Source organism: Equus caballus, chromosome X (genome assembly GCF_041296265.1).
Source record: "Equus caballus isolate H_3958 breed thoroughbred chromosome X, TB-T2T, whole genome shotgun sequence".
NCBI classification, from domain to species: domain Eukaryota; kingdom Metazoa; phylum Chordata; class Mammalia; order Perissodactyla; family Equidae; genus Equus; species Equus caballus.
In genome coordinates this window covers 86,992,228-87,010,774 of record NC_091715.1, presented here as the reverse complement: position 1 = coordinate 87,010,774, position 18,547 = coordinate 86,992,228, and the positions used below count along the sequence as shown (strand labels likewise).

Genomic DNA, 18,547 nt, shown 5'->3' with positions numbered 1-18,547 from the left:
TGTTTTACATGAAGCCAGAGGACCCTGAAAAGATTGTTAAATCTCTGTATAATCAGCATCTCCTATTACATTAGTAGAATATTCTACATTTTATTCTGGAAAATTGGAAATCAGTTTCCTTTGGATTGTCAGTTCTATTAAACTCTTATCAAAATTTGGGAACTAAAAATAAGACAAATATACTAAGTGCTTTTAAAAAGTGAAATATGATATTGTGCTAGGAACTGAAGAGATACAGAGGAAACATGTACTTGAATAACATGAACTCAAAATCTAATTATGTGTAGATATGGATGGACAGATCACAGAAGGCTTTCTGGAAGAGTTTTCCAGAAAGACTGAGAGAGGAGCAGTGGTTAAAATGTCAAATGTAACTGAAAGTTCTGAATGCAGTAAGCAGAAAATCTTGGACAGATGTTAAGGGTCACTATTTTAGTTGGCAGGTAAAGAAAATAGATTATGCAGGGAATGTGTAGTGAGAAAATGTGGTTAATAGGGTGAGGTGATTTCCTCAACTTAGTAGTGAATTACAGCAATATCTTAAAAGGACAGCATACTTAGTGGGGGGCATTTTTTATTTCATATTTATTTTCCTTGTCAAATTACATTTATACATTTTTAAAGGGAAAAACAGAAGTGGCATGTAGAAAGAAACTAAAGAGCTAGATATTTCAATAATTGAAAGAGAATAAATGTGAGACTAGAAAGAACCTCAAAAGTATATTGGGGTTACAAAGATGGTTTCTACCTTAGGACAGCAGGACTTAAAGTAATCTGCTGATAATTCAGGGATGGAAATTGTGAAAGGAACTTGAAGATGGTTGAAAAAGTTTGGGATAGTCATTCAAGGCCTGGGATAGAAAGTTAATGGAAGGAGAATAAAAAGACTTCTGAACAATACCTAGAACTACAATGGAAGCTTAATACCAGGAATATGTAGGAAGCTAAATCTTCAGTACAATTTTGTGTTTTTTTTCCCAAACAGGTTTAGTGGCCTGTGGAGAATACAATCTGTGAAAGGACTACAATTGAAAATCGGCACTATAAACAGAGTGAGAAGCCAAGGATGAAAAGTCCAAGATGGCAATGATGAGATGGGGAGATAAATGCAACCAGGGAGAGATTTCATAAAATGATGAAAATGTAGCAAGACTGGGCAATTGGAGGACATAATGTAGGGAAAGCTCAAGTAACCAGACGGGATAATAGAAGGCAGATAATAAAGTTATGATCATAGAAAGGGAGGACAATGCTGAAATCATAGAGTCCTCATAACCACATGAAAATAAGATCCAGGGAATGCACATAGGTTTGTATAGGGGCCACAGAATCGACAAAAACAGCAACAAAAATTACCAAAAAACAAATAAACGAAAACAAACACGTAAGACAAAACAGTTATTTATCTGTGATGATGGCTACCTTAACAGCTGTGACACTGAACATCAGGTGCAAGCAGAAGTCTTGAACAAGCATGGAAGGAGAATCCAAAAAGATCAAAGTAGAGATGTCCTTCAAATTATCTGCCACTTTTTACCACTGACCAAATTTTCAGCCTCTTCCCACTGAGTTAAATAAAGAATCTATTCCAAAGCAAAATAAGAAGCTACTAAAATACTGCTTCCTGTACCTGTAGTACAATATCCCTGGAAGAGTGCATCTATGGAACATCCACAGGAAGAAGGCAAATGCGTTTCCTTGTAGGCGGTGACGCTAAGTTAGAGCTCTTAGTGTGATTTCATTTTCTCATGGCATTACTAACACTAAATTGAATCATAAGGAAAACTGGCTAGTATAAAAGAAATGCCATTCACAATTGCTGTAGATTTAGCCTCGTGCATTTGTTAGATCACAATCTTCCAAAAAGTAATGTGTGAAAATAATCCTTCACTAAAGCCAAAGTGTGTGGATACATCTCTTCAGGAACGGACCCTCAGAATTAGTTTCATTTGGAGATAACATTTTAAAAATATTTCAATGTGCTTTTGCATTTTCAATCTCCTAAATTATAAATTTAAAAGAATTTCTGAAGAAAGAACTTCCAGATATTTCTGGATGGTTGAATAGGATAAGGGATGAAGAAGGACGTTGGAGACACCAGTAAAATGGACACTTTAATATAATTCGCTCAAACACTCTCATTGCCTCCCTCTTCTTCATGAAGGCTTGGGGCAAATGATTACACAAATGGCAGGAGTCTGCAAGATAGGCCAGTGGCAGAAAGGGGCTTTTACTTGCTTTGCTACTGAAGCTACTCTTTCTGATACCCACCAGCCTAGACTGAAAGAAGCCACTTTGTAAATTCACCTCAGGCAAATATAAAGAAATAAGAAATAGACTCCTTTGAGAATTTCAGTCAGTTCTGTTTCTGCCATCTTCAGTTTAGCACTTTGGTGAACATACTCTTTAACAAGCATGGCTATTTGTGCAAACCCTGAGGGCAATTTAGACTCAGGTTTAGCCAAAGGGGGAGGGATCTTGAAGAAAAATGTCTACATGGAAATTTTCAGGTTAGTACTAACTAAGGGAATCCAGTTTGAGTTTAACCAAGAAATGCTTTTCTTTTTTAACATTAACAAGGTTCAAAAAAGTTTACTTCTCTCTTTAGTTGAAAATAAACGTTGCTTACACTAATTTATTCAATCACAGGTGGCTATGTGTTGAAATGTGTTTTCCCCTCAAATTAGCTATCAGCCAGCTGAATACCAACTGGTTAAAGAATGAATGAACTATGTAGTGCGCCGTTTGCTTTTATTCCGCTCTTTGAATGCCACTAGCTTCTCTGTGAAATATAATCTTTTAGGAGGAAGGTAGAAAAAAGTGCCTATCTCTGGAACTTCAATCTCTGATTTGGAATCTGAAAATAGGTCCTGCTTGGTGAGGCCTCTGAAGTCATTTAAATTTAAATAGGTGAGGAAATCATTGAGAAATTCTAGGTCCTTTGATGTTTTAGAATCTAAAAGACAATAATGCATTCATTTAGGCACTTCATTCTTAGCTAAGATAATGTGTTGCCCTATTTTCTTTTACAAATGCAAGATCCTCATATTTTTCACTTACTCTGAATTAAAATGAATATAACAGCCATATTTTATAATTTATCTTTTTAAAAACCTAAATAGGTGAAGTTCAGGAGTTCAAGAGATTAATTCAACTTTTTATGGAAACATTTGCAGTAAATCCAAAGTTAATGAATATTCTGACACTTAATACATTTAAGGTTTATAGCTTCTTGAATTTAATATCCAAAATATCCTTCAAATGTATACATAAATGCAATGAACCAAAAATAAAGGGCAGCAGAGGACAGACCTAATCTCCACGGTGTATGTCAACTGTATTATATCAGGCTGGGTAGAGAAGGTGTATATACTCTTGAAAATGACTTGGTGATGGGTCTGTAGCATCACCGTAGTTGACGGAAGTGAAAGTTTTTAAAAATATTGTTCTTCCAGAAATATCTTATAGCATTAAATATATTCAATGCAACTATTAAAATGCAATAAAACAATTATTTTGAGATAAAAGAAGTACTTGTTTTATGATATCAACTTTTTCTTTCTTTTTTAAAAGAGATATTCTGGACAGGTTGCTTGGGTTCAAACCACGGCTGTTCTACTTGTGAGGTCTGTAACTTTAGGCAACTCACTGAAGCTCTCTGTACCATGGTTTCCTCATCTGTAAAAGATCTTATAGGGCTATTGTTAGGGTCAAATAGGTATGAGGTATGCATATATGTATATGTGTATACGTATACACACATATCTGTATACACACACACAGTGAGTGCTTGGAACAGAGTAAGCACAATATTAGTAAATTATTTTTATTGTGCTTACTTTGGTATAGATAGGTAGTGGGAAAAATGGCCAAGTTTTCACAATTGTCCCTTTCTGACCTTCTGCTTTGTCTTGACCAAACTTTAGTTGGGTATTTTTCCTTCCTATAAGCCCCTGAGCTCTGCTTTCCCCCAAACAATGAGCTAGCACTGAAAAAGGGGACTATGGGGGCCCTGGCCCAGTGGCGGAGAAGTTAAGTTCATGCGCTCTGCTTGGGCATGTGTTGGGCTGGTGAATGACCATTTTTGAGGAGCTCTTTATTGCCTCTAAGTACTCCACAAATGCTCGGATGTTAGCTACAATGAATGTTTATGACCCCATTGGCCCTGCACATTGAAAAAGTGCACTGAGTGATTTGATTTATTTCCCAACATAACTTAAAAATCATGTTAATTTTGGGCCCAGCCTGGTGGCGCAGCAGTTAAGTTTGCACATTCCACTTTGGTGGCCCAGGGTTTGCTGGTTTGGATCCCATGTGTGGACCCACACACCACTTGTCAAGCCATGCTGTGGCAGTCGTCCCACATTTAAAATAGAGGAAGATGGGCACAGCTCAGCGCCAATCTTCCTCAGCAAAAAGGGGAACATAAAATGTGGTCCTTCAAACTAGAATAAGATAATTAATCCTAAAGATTATACTCACATTTAACCTAGCATACAGTTATGGTAACGTTTTGGTTCCAAATGTGGCCAACACTTAAGGCTTACTGAATTTAATTTCCAAAATATATTCTATCAGAAGCTTAAGAGAAACTCATTTCTTTCAATCTCAAAACATGGTGAGGAAACCAAGGTGTAAATTCTAGGAAAGAAATGTCAGTGAACAGCTGAAGAGCTGTTTATTTTTAGTGGTGGTGCAGTTTAACTAATGAAGAAATTAAAAGTTAATATGTGTGAGAGAGTTAATTTTTTTAATGGTAGAAATCCAAACTTTTCTAGAAAGCTAGACTGTTCACATATGTGTGAGAACTTAAATTTTTCACATTGAAAGGTGACGTTATAAAGCCCAGTCTCTCTGAGAACATCCATTTGCTGATTAACCACGTTTAGTTTAGTTATAGTATTTTTCCCGGTGACCCTATCATATTTACTAACTTTTGCTGTCACTGCTAAATTGTGAATTGACACCAAAATGGTCCCTTTTATTGCTAAAATTTATCATGAAATAACTGTATTACCAGAATATTCACAAAGTGATGCTGTCAGCAGTATGTTGTTTTGGCACAGTGGGAAAAGAAAGTGTTGGTGAAAAATAAAATAAAATAAGACTTGAAAATTGCTTCCAGGACTGTGTAAGTGATACAAAATGCGGAGACAGCTCAGCTTGAAGCTAAAGGCAGAACCACAACATATGTCATCTTAAATACTTACAGTTTTAACTCCATGGAGGACCTACTGTAGCATCAGAAATTTAAAAAAAAATAACGCAACATATTTTGAAATCAATTTTCTTTGAAATTTACAATCTTACCTTTCCTGACTTTTTTCCCTCGGATTTCCGCTGATTTAGGATAAAATGGAGGCAAAGGAAAACAAAACAAAACAGAAACAAAAACAAAAATCAGCTCCAATTTGTTACTGCAAATATATATTTTTTAAAAATGTCAATAATCCCAGTGCAACAGTACACAATTTTGTTCTTCTACTGAAACTGTTCTCATCTGCATTTTTTAGTGGTTTCAGTAGAGGAGTACAATAACATCGTAAATCTCATGCAACAATATGAAGAGCCATATAAAAATCTTTGATTGGCAGCAAAAAAATTTTATATGTTTAGCCCACATAGGTATTGGTTAAGAAAAGGCATCCTTCCAACTAGATATTCTCCTCTTATATCACTTATTTTCCACCCATTTTTAAATAGATGGGCCCTTATCTCAAGCATGAACATATTTCTTAAAGAAAGAAGAGCTAGGCTGGTTGGAAATTCATGAATTAGGAGTAAACATAGGAAGCATCCAAATGGTATTGGATATTATCTCTAAATGTTAGTTTTGGTGGTTTTTAGAAGCATCTTAATTCAATTCTGGTCAACTAAATCCTTTCTGAAGCCATTCTGGTAAAGTCATTTTGTTCATTTTTATTTGAGACTTCTTTTTTTCTCCCATCTACCTCAGGAGACAGGTTAAATTAATTTTTAAGACTCCAGAAACATTTAGGCCATTTGTCCTTCAAATTCATTCTCCTTTGTAGAAGAGAGTACACTGTATGATAAATGGATCAAATGTCTACATTTACAGTAACAATACTCTCAAAAGTCTTTCCTCCACACATTTTATCTCAGTTCCTTGTCATCTCTACAATTATGCAGAAGGTTCTTTGAGAACCTGCTTGACTACAAAGAATCACAGAAAATTACGGTGGACGTAGAGTTTATTTTGAAATAAGGGTAAATACAAAGAAAGATACAATTAAGATAGTAAGAGGATGAATTCTGCATTTTTTTTTATCAAATGGCTTATTCTCAGATCAAGAAGGTATATTATTTTTCCTACTTTAATATGACTTGAATTTCCAAAATTGACATTGAGGTGAGCATCTAGGCATGGGCACAATTCTATTATCCAAGAAAATTAAAGTGTTCTTTTTTTTTTCCTTCTATTTTGGATATTTCTTTTTAGCCCAAGGTATTCATGTTGTCCTTGTGTGTTGATCAAATTCAGCCATCAGTGGCTCAGTGTTAGAATTCTGTTTGTCTGTGGAGTCATAGCCTGAGGTTAACGCCTTAAGTAATCTAAGAAAGTGTCCTTCGATTTTAATGTCTTTAAAGAAACGATAGTTATATCTCTCTTTATTATGAATGATAATTCTTAAATAACAGGTTAAGAATTTCAGCCTTCCAACAGAAATAATCCCATGGACAAAAAAACCCCTCAAAACTTTATCCATATCTAAGAATATAACATTAAAAACTACCATTCTCTATTTTGTAGAACCACAATGGATCTTTTTATGTTTGCTCCATTAGAGTTTACTTTCAAGAACATAGTGGATTTTAGTTAGATGTTTACAACTTATCACTGAGCAATCTAAAAGCATTAAAATCTTTAGTGAGCCAAATGAAGATATGAAAAGATTGTATCTATCTTGAAAAATTAGCAAATTATTGAAAAGTTAATGACTTTATTTAAGGCTAGTCAACATCTTGAGGTGAGCGCCTCTTCACCATTGGAATGAAAAAAGACAAGTCAAAAATATGTATTCATTTCCCTAAATTATGTATTTTAATTAAGAGCATTGCCTGTGCTATGCTACTTTCGCCCCTATTTGAATTTCTATTGAGAAAAGCTTAAAATAGATCAAGTGGGAAATATTAAAATGATAGTCTTTGCATTTATCCATACCACACAGACACAACACAATCTGTTACCATGAGTGGGTCCTATTGCATGACAGCTAGGCAAGCATTAGAATTAAAAGCAAAACAGGATATTGGCAGGCATATGGGTAGGTTGGCAAATTCATAACAGATTTGATGATAAAAACATTAAAAAAAATCAGTGTTGGAAGGGGAAAAAAAGGCTGAAAAGCAAGTTCTATTTTAATGAAGACATGGATTTTTATCCCTTTATTTAAAAACTGGTCCAAAAATTACCAACATTAAATCAACAAAATCATTATCCAAACTAAATTATATATGGTGAAGGAGGGAGAAAAGTTAATCAGTCTGAATGTTATAGGCTCAAAATTTTCCATAATACACATTATTCATGTAGTTTGATATGTTCTTATTAACCTCCTGGTGTGACTGAATTCTAACTCTTACTACCAATAAATGAACATTTCTTCTATTGTATCTAATTTCCTAGATTGATTGAGCTGATTAAATATAACTGATGAAAAAGAGAGGCAAGACATAGTGTACAAGAGAAGTGAAGTTTGTTGATGTCAAGAGTATGATCCAACCAAGGGAGCATCCTAAACTTTTAGCCAGTTCTCTTTTACTTCACACAGTATTAATCAGTGCAGGAGAAAATGACGGCAGATACATCACCACAGTGAACAACTGTGCATGTACACACTGAAGCTGTAGCTGTATCAGTGCAGTTCAAAGAAATAAAATCAAACGATTTTGATGCTCCTTAGTATCTACGTGCTTTTGTGACTGGTGGGAACCAAATGCGTTAACTTTGTCTGTTTCAGGCCTGTGCATTCAGAACGAACACAACAAGCACGGAGGGTGAGGTCAATACGAGAAAAGCTCTATAACCCAAAAAAATATTGCTTGCATACAGTCTCTCTGGGAAATTCTAACTCTTTCTTGTTCTCACGTCCAGGTTTACCACTTCTCTTTCCCTTTCCTCGTCTGTGTAAAGTACAGGTATTATCTTCATTCTGGCTTCATGTAGGATATTCCTGTGTATTGTTGCTTTCAGAACAGCTGTCCTCCTTAACAGAGCTATTAAGAATTTCTGATCACTAAAATTAGTAATAGAGTAAAGGGAGTAAGACTAGAGTCAGAAGTCACGGAAGACACATCTCTACACACAGGTAATAGAAAGAGGAAGATACTCCCTAAAGGGCAAAGACATAGAGCTTATCCTAAATCACTTCCCTGCCCGTTGATTAGGAAAGAGATAGAACAGAACGTGTATAGGAGACAATGCACTTGATGAGCACAAGATTTATTTTCAAAGCTGATTACAGTTCTCAGTCAGTAAATCACCAATCGTCACTGAATTTTTGTCAACTGGATCAGGTGCAAGATCAACTTTAGCTGTCTGGTAGTGGTCAAGATCTAACAAACAGCACTTAGAATAACACTGGCTGTGTTATGATAGTACCTTCTCTGAATGAAATGGTCACAATGAAAAGATTTCCCACTCTGCATACATAGTAGATCCTGAATAAATATTTGCCTAATAGATGGATCAAACTAGAGAAGGTTTTTTATATTTGTGTGTGTGTGCACATGTGTGGGCATGTGTGTGTTTACAACATAACAAACTGGAAGCCTGTGGAGTCAAGTTTTTAATCCTACACCATGTGGAATACACGCTCCCCACATAATTTGAGCTTAAAAAATATAAGAACTTTAAGTGTAATTAATTTTTACTTGATTTAAATCTCCACATAACTACCATAGCCCAGTTTATAATTTTTAGTAGATTGACACGTGACATTATAGTTCAGAACTCTATTCAGTTATCAACTTAGACAGCTGTTGGCTTTAAAAGAAAGACACTGGTGAGGGGCTGGCCCCATGGCTGAGTGGTTAAGTTCGTGCGCTCTGCTGCAGGTGGCCCAGTGTTTTGTTGGTTCGAATCCTGGGCGCGGATATGGCACTGCTCATCAAACCACGCTGAGGCAGTGTCCCACATGCCACAACTAGAAGGACCCACAACGAAGAAAATAAAATCTTTTTTTTAAAAAAAAAGAAAGACACTGGTGAATCTAGTAATAGTAAGCCTAAGTGTACTTCTCAACATGTCTGCTTACTATTTCCTTTCTAAAATGTGGAATCACCATCTCAAAAGAACACATTCATCTAAATGCATCTAGGTATTTTTATTGCTTTATTCTGTTTTTTCTAAATTTGAGATACACGTAAAAATTGTACAGATAGCGACAATACATCAGTAAAGAGAACATGAAACTTGAAATCAGGAAATTCAGGTTATAGTCCTGAGTCCACAAGTAGCTGTATGATCTTATTCAAGCAAACTTTAGAAAACTGTATCTCCAGCCTACACTAAATCCAGAGCATTAACTACATTTGATGGTGATAATAACTGTGACAATGACAGGAATACTATTAGTACAACTATCACTGCCACTGCTATCGTCTTTCATTTATTGGGTATCAAGCATTGTAGTAAATGCTTTATAAGTATTATCTCATTTAATTCTTACAGTGACACTTTGATGTGGGACAATTATCATTCCCATTTTACAGAGAGGAAAATGTGAATCAAAGAGGTCACTCTACCTAGTCACTCTACTTGTAAGTTATAGAGCTGAGGTTTAAATTCAGCTTGTCTGGACTCTAGAGTTCATGTTCTAGAATATAAGCTCCATGGTGGCAGGCATAGTGTCATTTTGAATTTTGAAATACTGCTATAGCCTCAATGCCTAAAAAAGTGCCTAGTATAAAGTAGACTAGCAATAAATGTTTATAGACTGAATCAAATAACAGGATACTCCTCTATTTTTTTGATTATGTGATTACAGATAATCAGAGCCTGGGTATAACAATTGATTGTGAATCTTAGTTAAGAGCACTAATTCTAGAGCCATATTGACTGGATTCAACACTTGTCTCTCCATTTATTACCTATGTGACCCCAGGCATATTTTTCTTGTCCTTTTGCCTTAGTTTCATCTTCTGTAGGATAGAGAAAAGAGAGTTCCTACTTCAGAATATTTGTAAAAAAGGTTAAATGAGTAAGGGCTACAAACGGTAGCTGCCATTTTTAACTGTATATATATGTTAGATATTATTACTAGTAATTTATTTTAACACCTTTATTGATATATAATTCACATACAATACAATTCATCCTCTTAAAGTGTAAATTCAATGTTTTTTAGTATATTCACAGATATCTGTAACCATCACCATAGTCAATTTTAGAACATTTTTGTCACCACAAAAAAGAAACCCCACGCCCTTTAGCTATCAATCACCTATCTTCCCATTTTCCACAAGCTTTAAACAACCGCTAATCTAATTTCGATCTCTTTAAATTTCTCTATTCTGGCCTTACAAATGAAACCATATAATATACACTCTTTTTGGGCTGGATTTGTTCACTTATTTTAATGATCTCAAGGTTCATCCATGCTGTATCATATTTCAGTGGCAATCTTTTTTATGGCCAAATAATATTCCATTCTGTGGATACACCACATTTTGTTAAAACATTCATCACTTGATGGATATATGGGTTATCTGTACCTTTTGGCTACTATGAATAGTGCTATTGTAAACACTTGTATAAGTTTTTGAGTAGACACGTGCTTTCATTTCTTTGGGGTATATATCTAGGAGCAGAATTGCTGGGTCATATGGTAACTCCATGTTTAACCTTTTGAGGAGCTTCCAGATTGTTTTCCAAAGCAGCCGCACCATTTTCCATCCCCACCAGTAGGGTATGAGGGTTCCCATTTCTCTACATCCTTGCCAACAAGGCAACTTATTTTTAAGTTAATTTTAGAATTAAAGACTATTCCTGTCTAAATATTTCTTTAAAAACTATCTACTGGTGTTCCAAATAAGTTTAATTAAATTAATAAAATTATGTAGTATGAACTATTCTACTATACGAGCTTAATGTAATATTCCATGGTACTAAGATACCCTGAACAAATTGCCAAACTCATTCTTTCAGAGGGTTGAAAAGTTACTTATTTCCCGATATGAATTTACTGATCATTTGAAATACATATTTTAAATTAGGACATTCCTTCTGCTGAAGTGAATGGAACTTTTTAAAAGTTATCAATTTATTATTTATTAAAATCCAAACTACTGTATATCACTGTTGAAGTCTGAAAGAAAGAACAGTTGGAAGAAGACATAGGATATCATGGGACAATGACATTTCATTTTCTGTACAATGGATAAAGAAATTGAGAGTATTGGATTAAATCCACTTGAAATGATACTTCATGGATCTTGAGTCTTGGAATTAGAACAGGCAGAGATTATACAAAGTACCAGAATGAGAGTCAAAATAAGAGGAAAAAAAAAGCAATACTTTATTCAAGATTGATTCTAGAATTGATCTAACAAAACCAAACGATAATAAAATATTCTCAAAATGACCTAGAAGCAGAAGATTATGGATAATACTAAAAATTCCAAGCATGTTACCAGAAGCCAGAGTTGAGTTAGAATACAATTGTATTTGTTCTGACATAATCTTTTTGGCTGATTTAAAACTCTACTCTTGTCCTGAAACATTCTTATACTAAAACAAAAGCAATAAAAAGCAATATGACAGACACATCTGCTTTCTGGAAATATTACATGTCAGTTGAAACAATGTTTCATTTTTAATTGTTTGAATTTTGCATAAAGGTACCTTTGTTTGTTTGCTGCTAAAGACATATGCAATTGTCTCCAATATCACTCTAAATTACAGATCATCTTAATGTGTCATTCTTGTGAAATGTGAAAATCTGAATGAGAATGTCGTATTGTGTCTATTAAAACTTGTAGATGTTTGCAATATGAACATCAAAGTAATAAAGTGATTACAAGAATAAACATCCGAATACAAATGATATTTCTTATTTACTAGAAGGAGAACATTTTTTAAAAGTACAATATCTAGCGAACTGCTTGTTTCTGTGAACACAGGCATAGCTCGAAGATCTTGCTGGGTTCGGCTCTAGATCACCACAGTCAAGCAAATAGCGGTGCAATAAAGTGAGCCACTGGAATTCTTTGGTTTCTCAGTGCATAGAAAAGTTATGTTTCCACTATTCTGTAGCCTATTAAGTGTGCAATAGCATTATGTCTAAAAAACAATGTACATACCTTAATTAAAAAATACCTTATTGCTAAAATATGTTAACCATCATCTGAGCCTTCAGTGAATCCTAATCTTTTTGCTGGTGGAGGGTCTTGCCTCCATGTTGATGGCTGTTGACTGATCAAGGTGGTGGTTGCTGAAGGTTGGGGTGGCTGTGGCAATTTCTTAAAATAAAACAACAACAAAGTTTGACTCATCAATTAGCTCTTCCTTTGACAAGCAATTTCTCTGTAGCATGTGATACTGTTTGATAGCATTTATCAACAGTCGAATTTCTCTCAAAATTGGAGTCAGTCCTCTCAAACTCTGCTGATGCTTTGTCAACTAAGTCTATGAAATAGTCTAAATCTTTTGTTTGTTGTCATTTCAACAATCTTCACAGCATCTTCGCCAGGAGTAGATTCCATCTCAATAAACCACTTTCTTTGCTCATCCATAAGAAGCAATTCCTCATCCATTAAAGTTTTATCATGAGATTTCAGCAATTCAGTCACATCTTCAGGCTCCACTTCTGGTTCTAGTTCTCTGGCTATTTCTACCACATCTGCAGTTACTTCCTCCACTCAAGACTTCAGTCCTTCAAAATCATCCATGAGGGTTGGAATCGAAGGGTTGGAATCAACTTCTTCCAAATTCCTGTTGATGGTAGTATTTTGACCTCTTCCCATGAATCATAAATGTTCTTAATGGTATCCAGAATGGCAAATCCTTTCCAGGTTTTCAATTGACTTTGCCCAAATGCATCAGAGGAACCATTATCTATTGCAGCTATAGACTTCTGAAATGTAATTCTTAAATAATAAAACTTGAAAGTCAAATTACTCCTTGATCAATGGGCTGCAGAATTGATGTTGTGTTAGCAGGCATGAAAACAACATTAATCTCATTGTTCATCTCCATCAGAGCTCCTGGGTGACCAGGTACATTGTCAAGGAGTAGTCATATTTAGAAAGGAATCTCTTTTTCTGAGCAGTAGGTCTCAACATTGGGCTTAAAATATTCACCAAAGCATGTTGTAAACAGAAGTGCTCCTATTCAGGCTTTAGTCTTCCATTTAGAGAGCACAGGCAGAGTAGATTTAGCATAACTCTCAAGGGACCTAGGATTTGGGGAATAGTAAATGAGCACTGGCTTCAACTGAAAGTCACCAGGTGCATTAGCCCCTAACAAGAGAGTCAGCCTGTCCTTTGAAGCTTTGAAGCCAGGCATTGACTTCTCCTCTCTGTGAAAGTTCTAGATGGCATCTTCTTTAAGGATAAGGCTCTTTCGTCTACATTGAAAATCTGTTGTTTAGTGTAAGCACCTTCATTAATTATCTCAGCTAGATCTTCTGGATAACTTGTTGCAGCTCCTACATCAGCCCTTGCTGCTTCACTTTGCACTTTTGTGTTATGGAGACGGCTTCTTTCCTTAAACCTCATGAACCAACCTCTGCTAGCTTCACACTTTTCTTCTGCAGCTTCCTCACCTCTCTCAGCTCTCATAGGACTGAAGAGTTAGGACCTTGCTCTGGATTAGGCCTTGGCTTAAGGGAATGTTGTGGCTGATTTGATCTTCTATTCAGACCACTGAAACTTTCTTCATATCAGAAATAAGGCTGCTTAGCTTTCTTATCATTCATGTGTTCACTGGAGTAGCTCTAATTTCCTTCAAAAACTTTTCTTTCACATTCACAGCTTGGCTAACTGACACAAGAGGGCTAGGTTTCCGCCTATGTTAGCTTTTGACATGCCTTCCTCACTAAGCTTAATCATTTCTAGCTTTTGATTTGAGTGAGAAACATGTGACTCTTCCTTTGACTTGAACACTTGAGAAGCCGTTGTAGGGTGATTAATAGGCCTAATTTCAATATTATTGTCTCTCAGGGAACGGGGAGGCCCGAGGAGAGGGAGAGAAAAGGGGAACAGCCAGTTGGTGGCGCAGTCAGAACACACACAACATTTATGGATTAAGTTCACCGTTTTGTATGGGCCTGGTTTGTGGCTCCCAAAGCAATTACAATAGTAACATCAAAGATCGCTGATCACAGATCACTATAGCAAATATAATAATAATGAAAAATTTTGAAATATTGCAAGAATTACCAAAATATGACACAGAGACACGAAGTAAGCAAATGCTGCTGAAAAAGTGGCACTGATAGACTCATTCCATGCAGGGTTGCCAGAAACCTTCACTTTGTAAAAATAATGCAATATCTGCAAAGCTCAATAAGGGGAAGTGTGATAAAACAAGATATGCCTGTACCTGGTTTTTATATTAGATGAAAGTATGAAAAACTAGATCCATGATAAGAAATAAAAATTAAAAAGTGAGCTGTATGCTTACATTTATGTCGAACTGGGTGATAGACAAAAAGGTATTTTAAAATAGTATTAGTAGGTCATTAGCATAGATCTCAAGTGAAAGTTAAATGGTAATATAGTCGTCTTACATAAATGTTAGCTAAGTGTACAACTTTCTGGTAGCGACTCGAACCTAAGATATAATTGAATTCCTTTTAATTTATCCCCAAGCTGTAGTTTTAATCTAATATTACCTAGCTTATAACAGACTAAGTTATAGTTGTCTGATACCCATTGCCATCTCTTGCTTATTTCCTAGGTGAGAAAAATATTCTCCTCTGGGATTGTCGTGTAGTTTTCCTGAGTTCTTAGTTGATTGCTGATACATTCTCCCCTGTTTCAAACTCCTCTAGCAATTCTATGCTGAACTTCTGCCTTCAGTGCATTTTTTGGGGTATTTTCAACTTTACTTCAAATCATCTAAGAAAATCGAAACTCAAAACCTTTCATTTTTTTCCAAGTTGAATTCATTGTCTTAGGTCTGTGAGGTTTCATTGTCTATCTTGACACTCTCAACTCAAATGAAGCTTAATAGGTATAGTGGGTAGAACAGTGTTCTCCAAAAATTCATGTGTACTCAAAACTCAAAATTTGATCTTATTTAGAAATAGGGCCTTTGCAGATGTAATTAGTTAAGAATCTTGAGATGAAATCATCCTGGGTTTAGGGGTGCCCTAAATCCAACGACTGGCGTCTGTATAAGAAGAGGAGGCACAGACAGAAAGAAGAGGGCCATGTGATGACGGAGGCAGAGACCGGAGTGATGCCCCTACAAGCTAAGGAAGGTCAAGGATTACCAGGTGGCACCAGAAGCTGGAAGAGGCCAGGAAGAATTCTTCCCTAGAGCTTTCAGAGGAAGCATGGCACTAAAGACACCTTGAATTCTGGCCCACAGATCTATGAGTGGGTAAATTTCTGCTGTTTTAAGCAACCAAATTTTGTGGTAATTTGTTATGGTAGTCCCAGTTAAAAATACAATTACCTAAAGGAATATACTTTTATTTCAGGGAAAACAACGTGCTAGGATATAAAATGGTCTGTTCTATTTTATAGTTTATCAATCCAAGATGCGCTGAAAAATTATTGACCACAAATCACTGTATTTTACATAATACATAAGTTTCTGGAGGACAGGGAGGGTTATAAGTAAGCATGATACAATGGAAAGAGCATCCAGTTTTGAATAACCAGATATGGGCTCCAGTCCCAGGTAACTCATTCATTTGTGAAACATTTAGCAAAAGCCTATTTGGCACTATGCACAAATTTTCTAAGTCATAGAAAAATGAATGAGATAAGGCCCTTATCCCAGAGGATCTCGCAGTTTAATAGGGAAGCCAGATGTAGAAATTCATAGTTATAACATTTTACGTGTTACAGTGAATGATGTATAAATCATTACACATCATCTGTATAGCAGATGGATAAAATGCTATCATATCACAAGGGAGTAAAGAGCTGAGAAAGTCCCTTGACTTCTCTGAATCTCAGTCTATTAATCTATAAAATGGAGGTAACAGTAACAATTCATATCCCTTCTACCTTTAGAGATGATTTTGAAGGTCAAATAAAATCTTCTTTCTTTTTATTTCGTCTTTCTTCTCTTCTCCTATTTTTGACATCTCTTATTTTTAAGAATCCTATGAATCAGACACCCTGTTAGGTATTTAATATACAATATCTGAATTAATCCTTAAAATAGTTCACCATGGTAAATATAATTATCCTAACTTAACATGTGTGGAAATTGAGGTATAGAAGTATAGACATTTATACTATGTGCTAAAATTGCATAGACTTTAAATCAGGAAGTGAATGTTCTCTTCACCAGGGCCTGTTGTATATCTTAGATATAAATACATTAAAAATAAATATTATACTACTAGGAGTTAATGTCCTATGTGCCCCAATATCTTTCAATAAATAAATTAGATGATGAATAATGTTTCAGATATGCCTGAATAATTCTGTATATATATGTCCTATATCCCCTATAGCACTTCATTTCCTAACTAATGATTATCTATGCTAGAGAAAGAACATTCAGATTTATTTCTACAAAGTAGCCATTTGCATTGATGTTAATGTTAGGGAATTACACTTGTATTTCTCTACGAGATTTCTCTAAGTCTTTTTTTCCCGCAAAAATTTACAATTATATTTATATTAACTATTAGAATATTCAGTGTTTTTACATATGCAAATAAACATGGCCAGCTCCATAATCTGGAGCTTTTAGTTTTAGTTTATTTTCTACCATGTGGGCAAACTACTAAATTAGATAATTGACCAATTTTCCAATTCAGTCATTTTAGTTCTCTGTCCAGGTTCCACCTCGTTCTTTCAGATGCCTCATCTGTAAAGACAGTATTTTATGTGCAGAGAAAAGATCAAGGGTTCACAATCTAACTCTCCTTCAGGGTAAGAAGGACTACCTAGTGTGATAACACTGGGAAAATACAGCCTAGAATGAAGTTTTGTTTCCTGCACCGTTTCTAACTTATTTATTCATTCACTCACCAGTCTAGTTGCTAAGGATACAGTGACTGCCAAGATAGGAATAGTCAACTTTGCCCTTACAGAGGTTACAGTCTTCATAAGGGAATAGAGACAAGAATATAGATAATTATAATATTCGCGCTATCAAAATAGTTTGGCAGCTTTTTCTTCATGAATAGAAGTATACTTGTAAAATTTTATCTCCCAGAGAACAATTTCTAATCATTTAGTTATAGCTTTAGCAGGGATATAAAGTGAACATTAATTAAAGGCACAACTTAATATTTACCACAGCTTCACTCCAATATCTATGACGCTGCCAGATCTCTACAATACAGAAATGAAAGCACTCCTCCTGAGTGATGCATAAAGTCTTGAATTATCAAAGACTCGCATTAAAACTGCATAAGAGAGGGTCTGAGCTCTATTTAAAAAGGTATTTCATTCCCCTAGAGGCTCTTCCGCCTTAGGCGTCTTCCCAGTATTTAGCTCTTAAAGTATCTAAAATATTTTAAGCTTGTACATTTTTTACTGCTTTGAGAGTCTATCATGTAGATTTTCATTTTTTTTTCCAATTTACCACATTGATGTTGTTGTTTTCAGCTTCCAATTCAGCATAAAACAGTGGATGCTTCCATTTATCTCTCTGGCTGAGTTTATTCTCAGCACAGCTCTACATTCAGGACATTTTTATTTTTATTATTGGTTACTTATCATTAGTATTTTTAAACAATGAGAGAGTTGTAAGTTTTTAGGAGCTTTAACTATGGAATTTTATCTGTCAACAAATACTTACTGAGCATCTACTACGTGACAGGCATAGTACCTAAGATTATGGCTCTGGAAGTAGACTGCCTGGTTCAAAACTCTGCCCCGCCCCTCATGAACTGTGTCACTTTGGGCAAATTGCTTAACTATGCCAACTATTCAGTGCTTGAATCTGTCTATCTGTAAAACACTGATGATAAAAATAGCAGCTATGTAATAGGTTGTCTGTGAGGGTTAATTGAGTTAAAACAGCAAAGTAGTTACACTGTCATATAGAAGCCCTCAACAAACACTGTCTATTATTGTTATTATTATTATCATCATCAATATCATTTTAACCACGCTCTGTGTGAAACCTTGAGAACACTATGATAAACAAGGAAGAATCTTACAATCTACCGACCAAGGCAGCTGCTAAAAAATACTAGAGATGATCAATTAATTAATTGCTGATATATACAAAAGTGCCCTGAGTGGTAGTAAAAGACTGAGGGAGGGGAAACTTTGGCTTTGGAGTCCCAAGTGAATCACTACCTCATGAAAATGAATTCTAGAAAGCTGTATGATACCGATCTAGTTTGCCTGAAGCATGTATAATAAAGTCCCAGGTTAAAAA

The 18,547-nt window shown here is 35.3% G+C and overlaps 1 protein-coding gene across 8 annotated transcripts in view; it reads right to left on the bottom strand.

Moving 5' to 3' along the window:
* PCDH11X (protocadherin 11 X-linked) overlaps positions 1-18,547 on the bottom strand; it is a 667,170-nt gene that overhangs the window by 305,991 nt on the left and 342,632 nt on the right. For 4 of the 8 annotated variants that reach the window (XM_023633704.2, XM_070258690.1, XM_023633699.2 and 1 more), the window contains one exon: positions 5,311-5,340. The exons of the other annotated variants lie outside the window; for them this stretch is intronic. In XM_023633704.2, the coding sequence (XP_023489472.1) occupies positions 5,311-5,340 (30 nt within the window). The remainder of the gene's footprint in view (positions 1-5,310; positions 5,341-18,547) is intronic. 8 annotated transcript variants of the gene reach the window in all.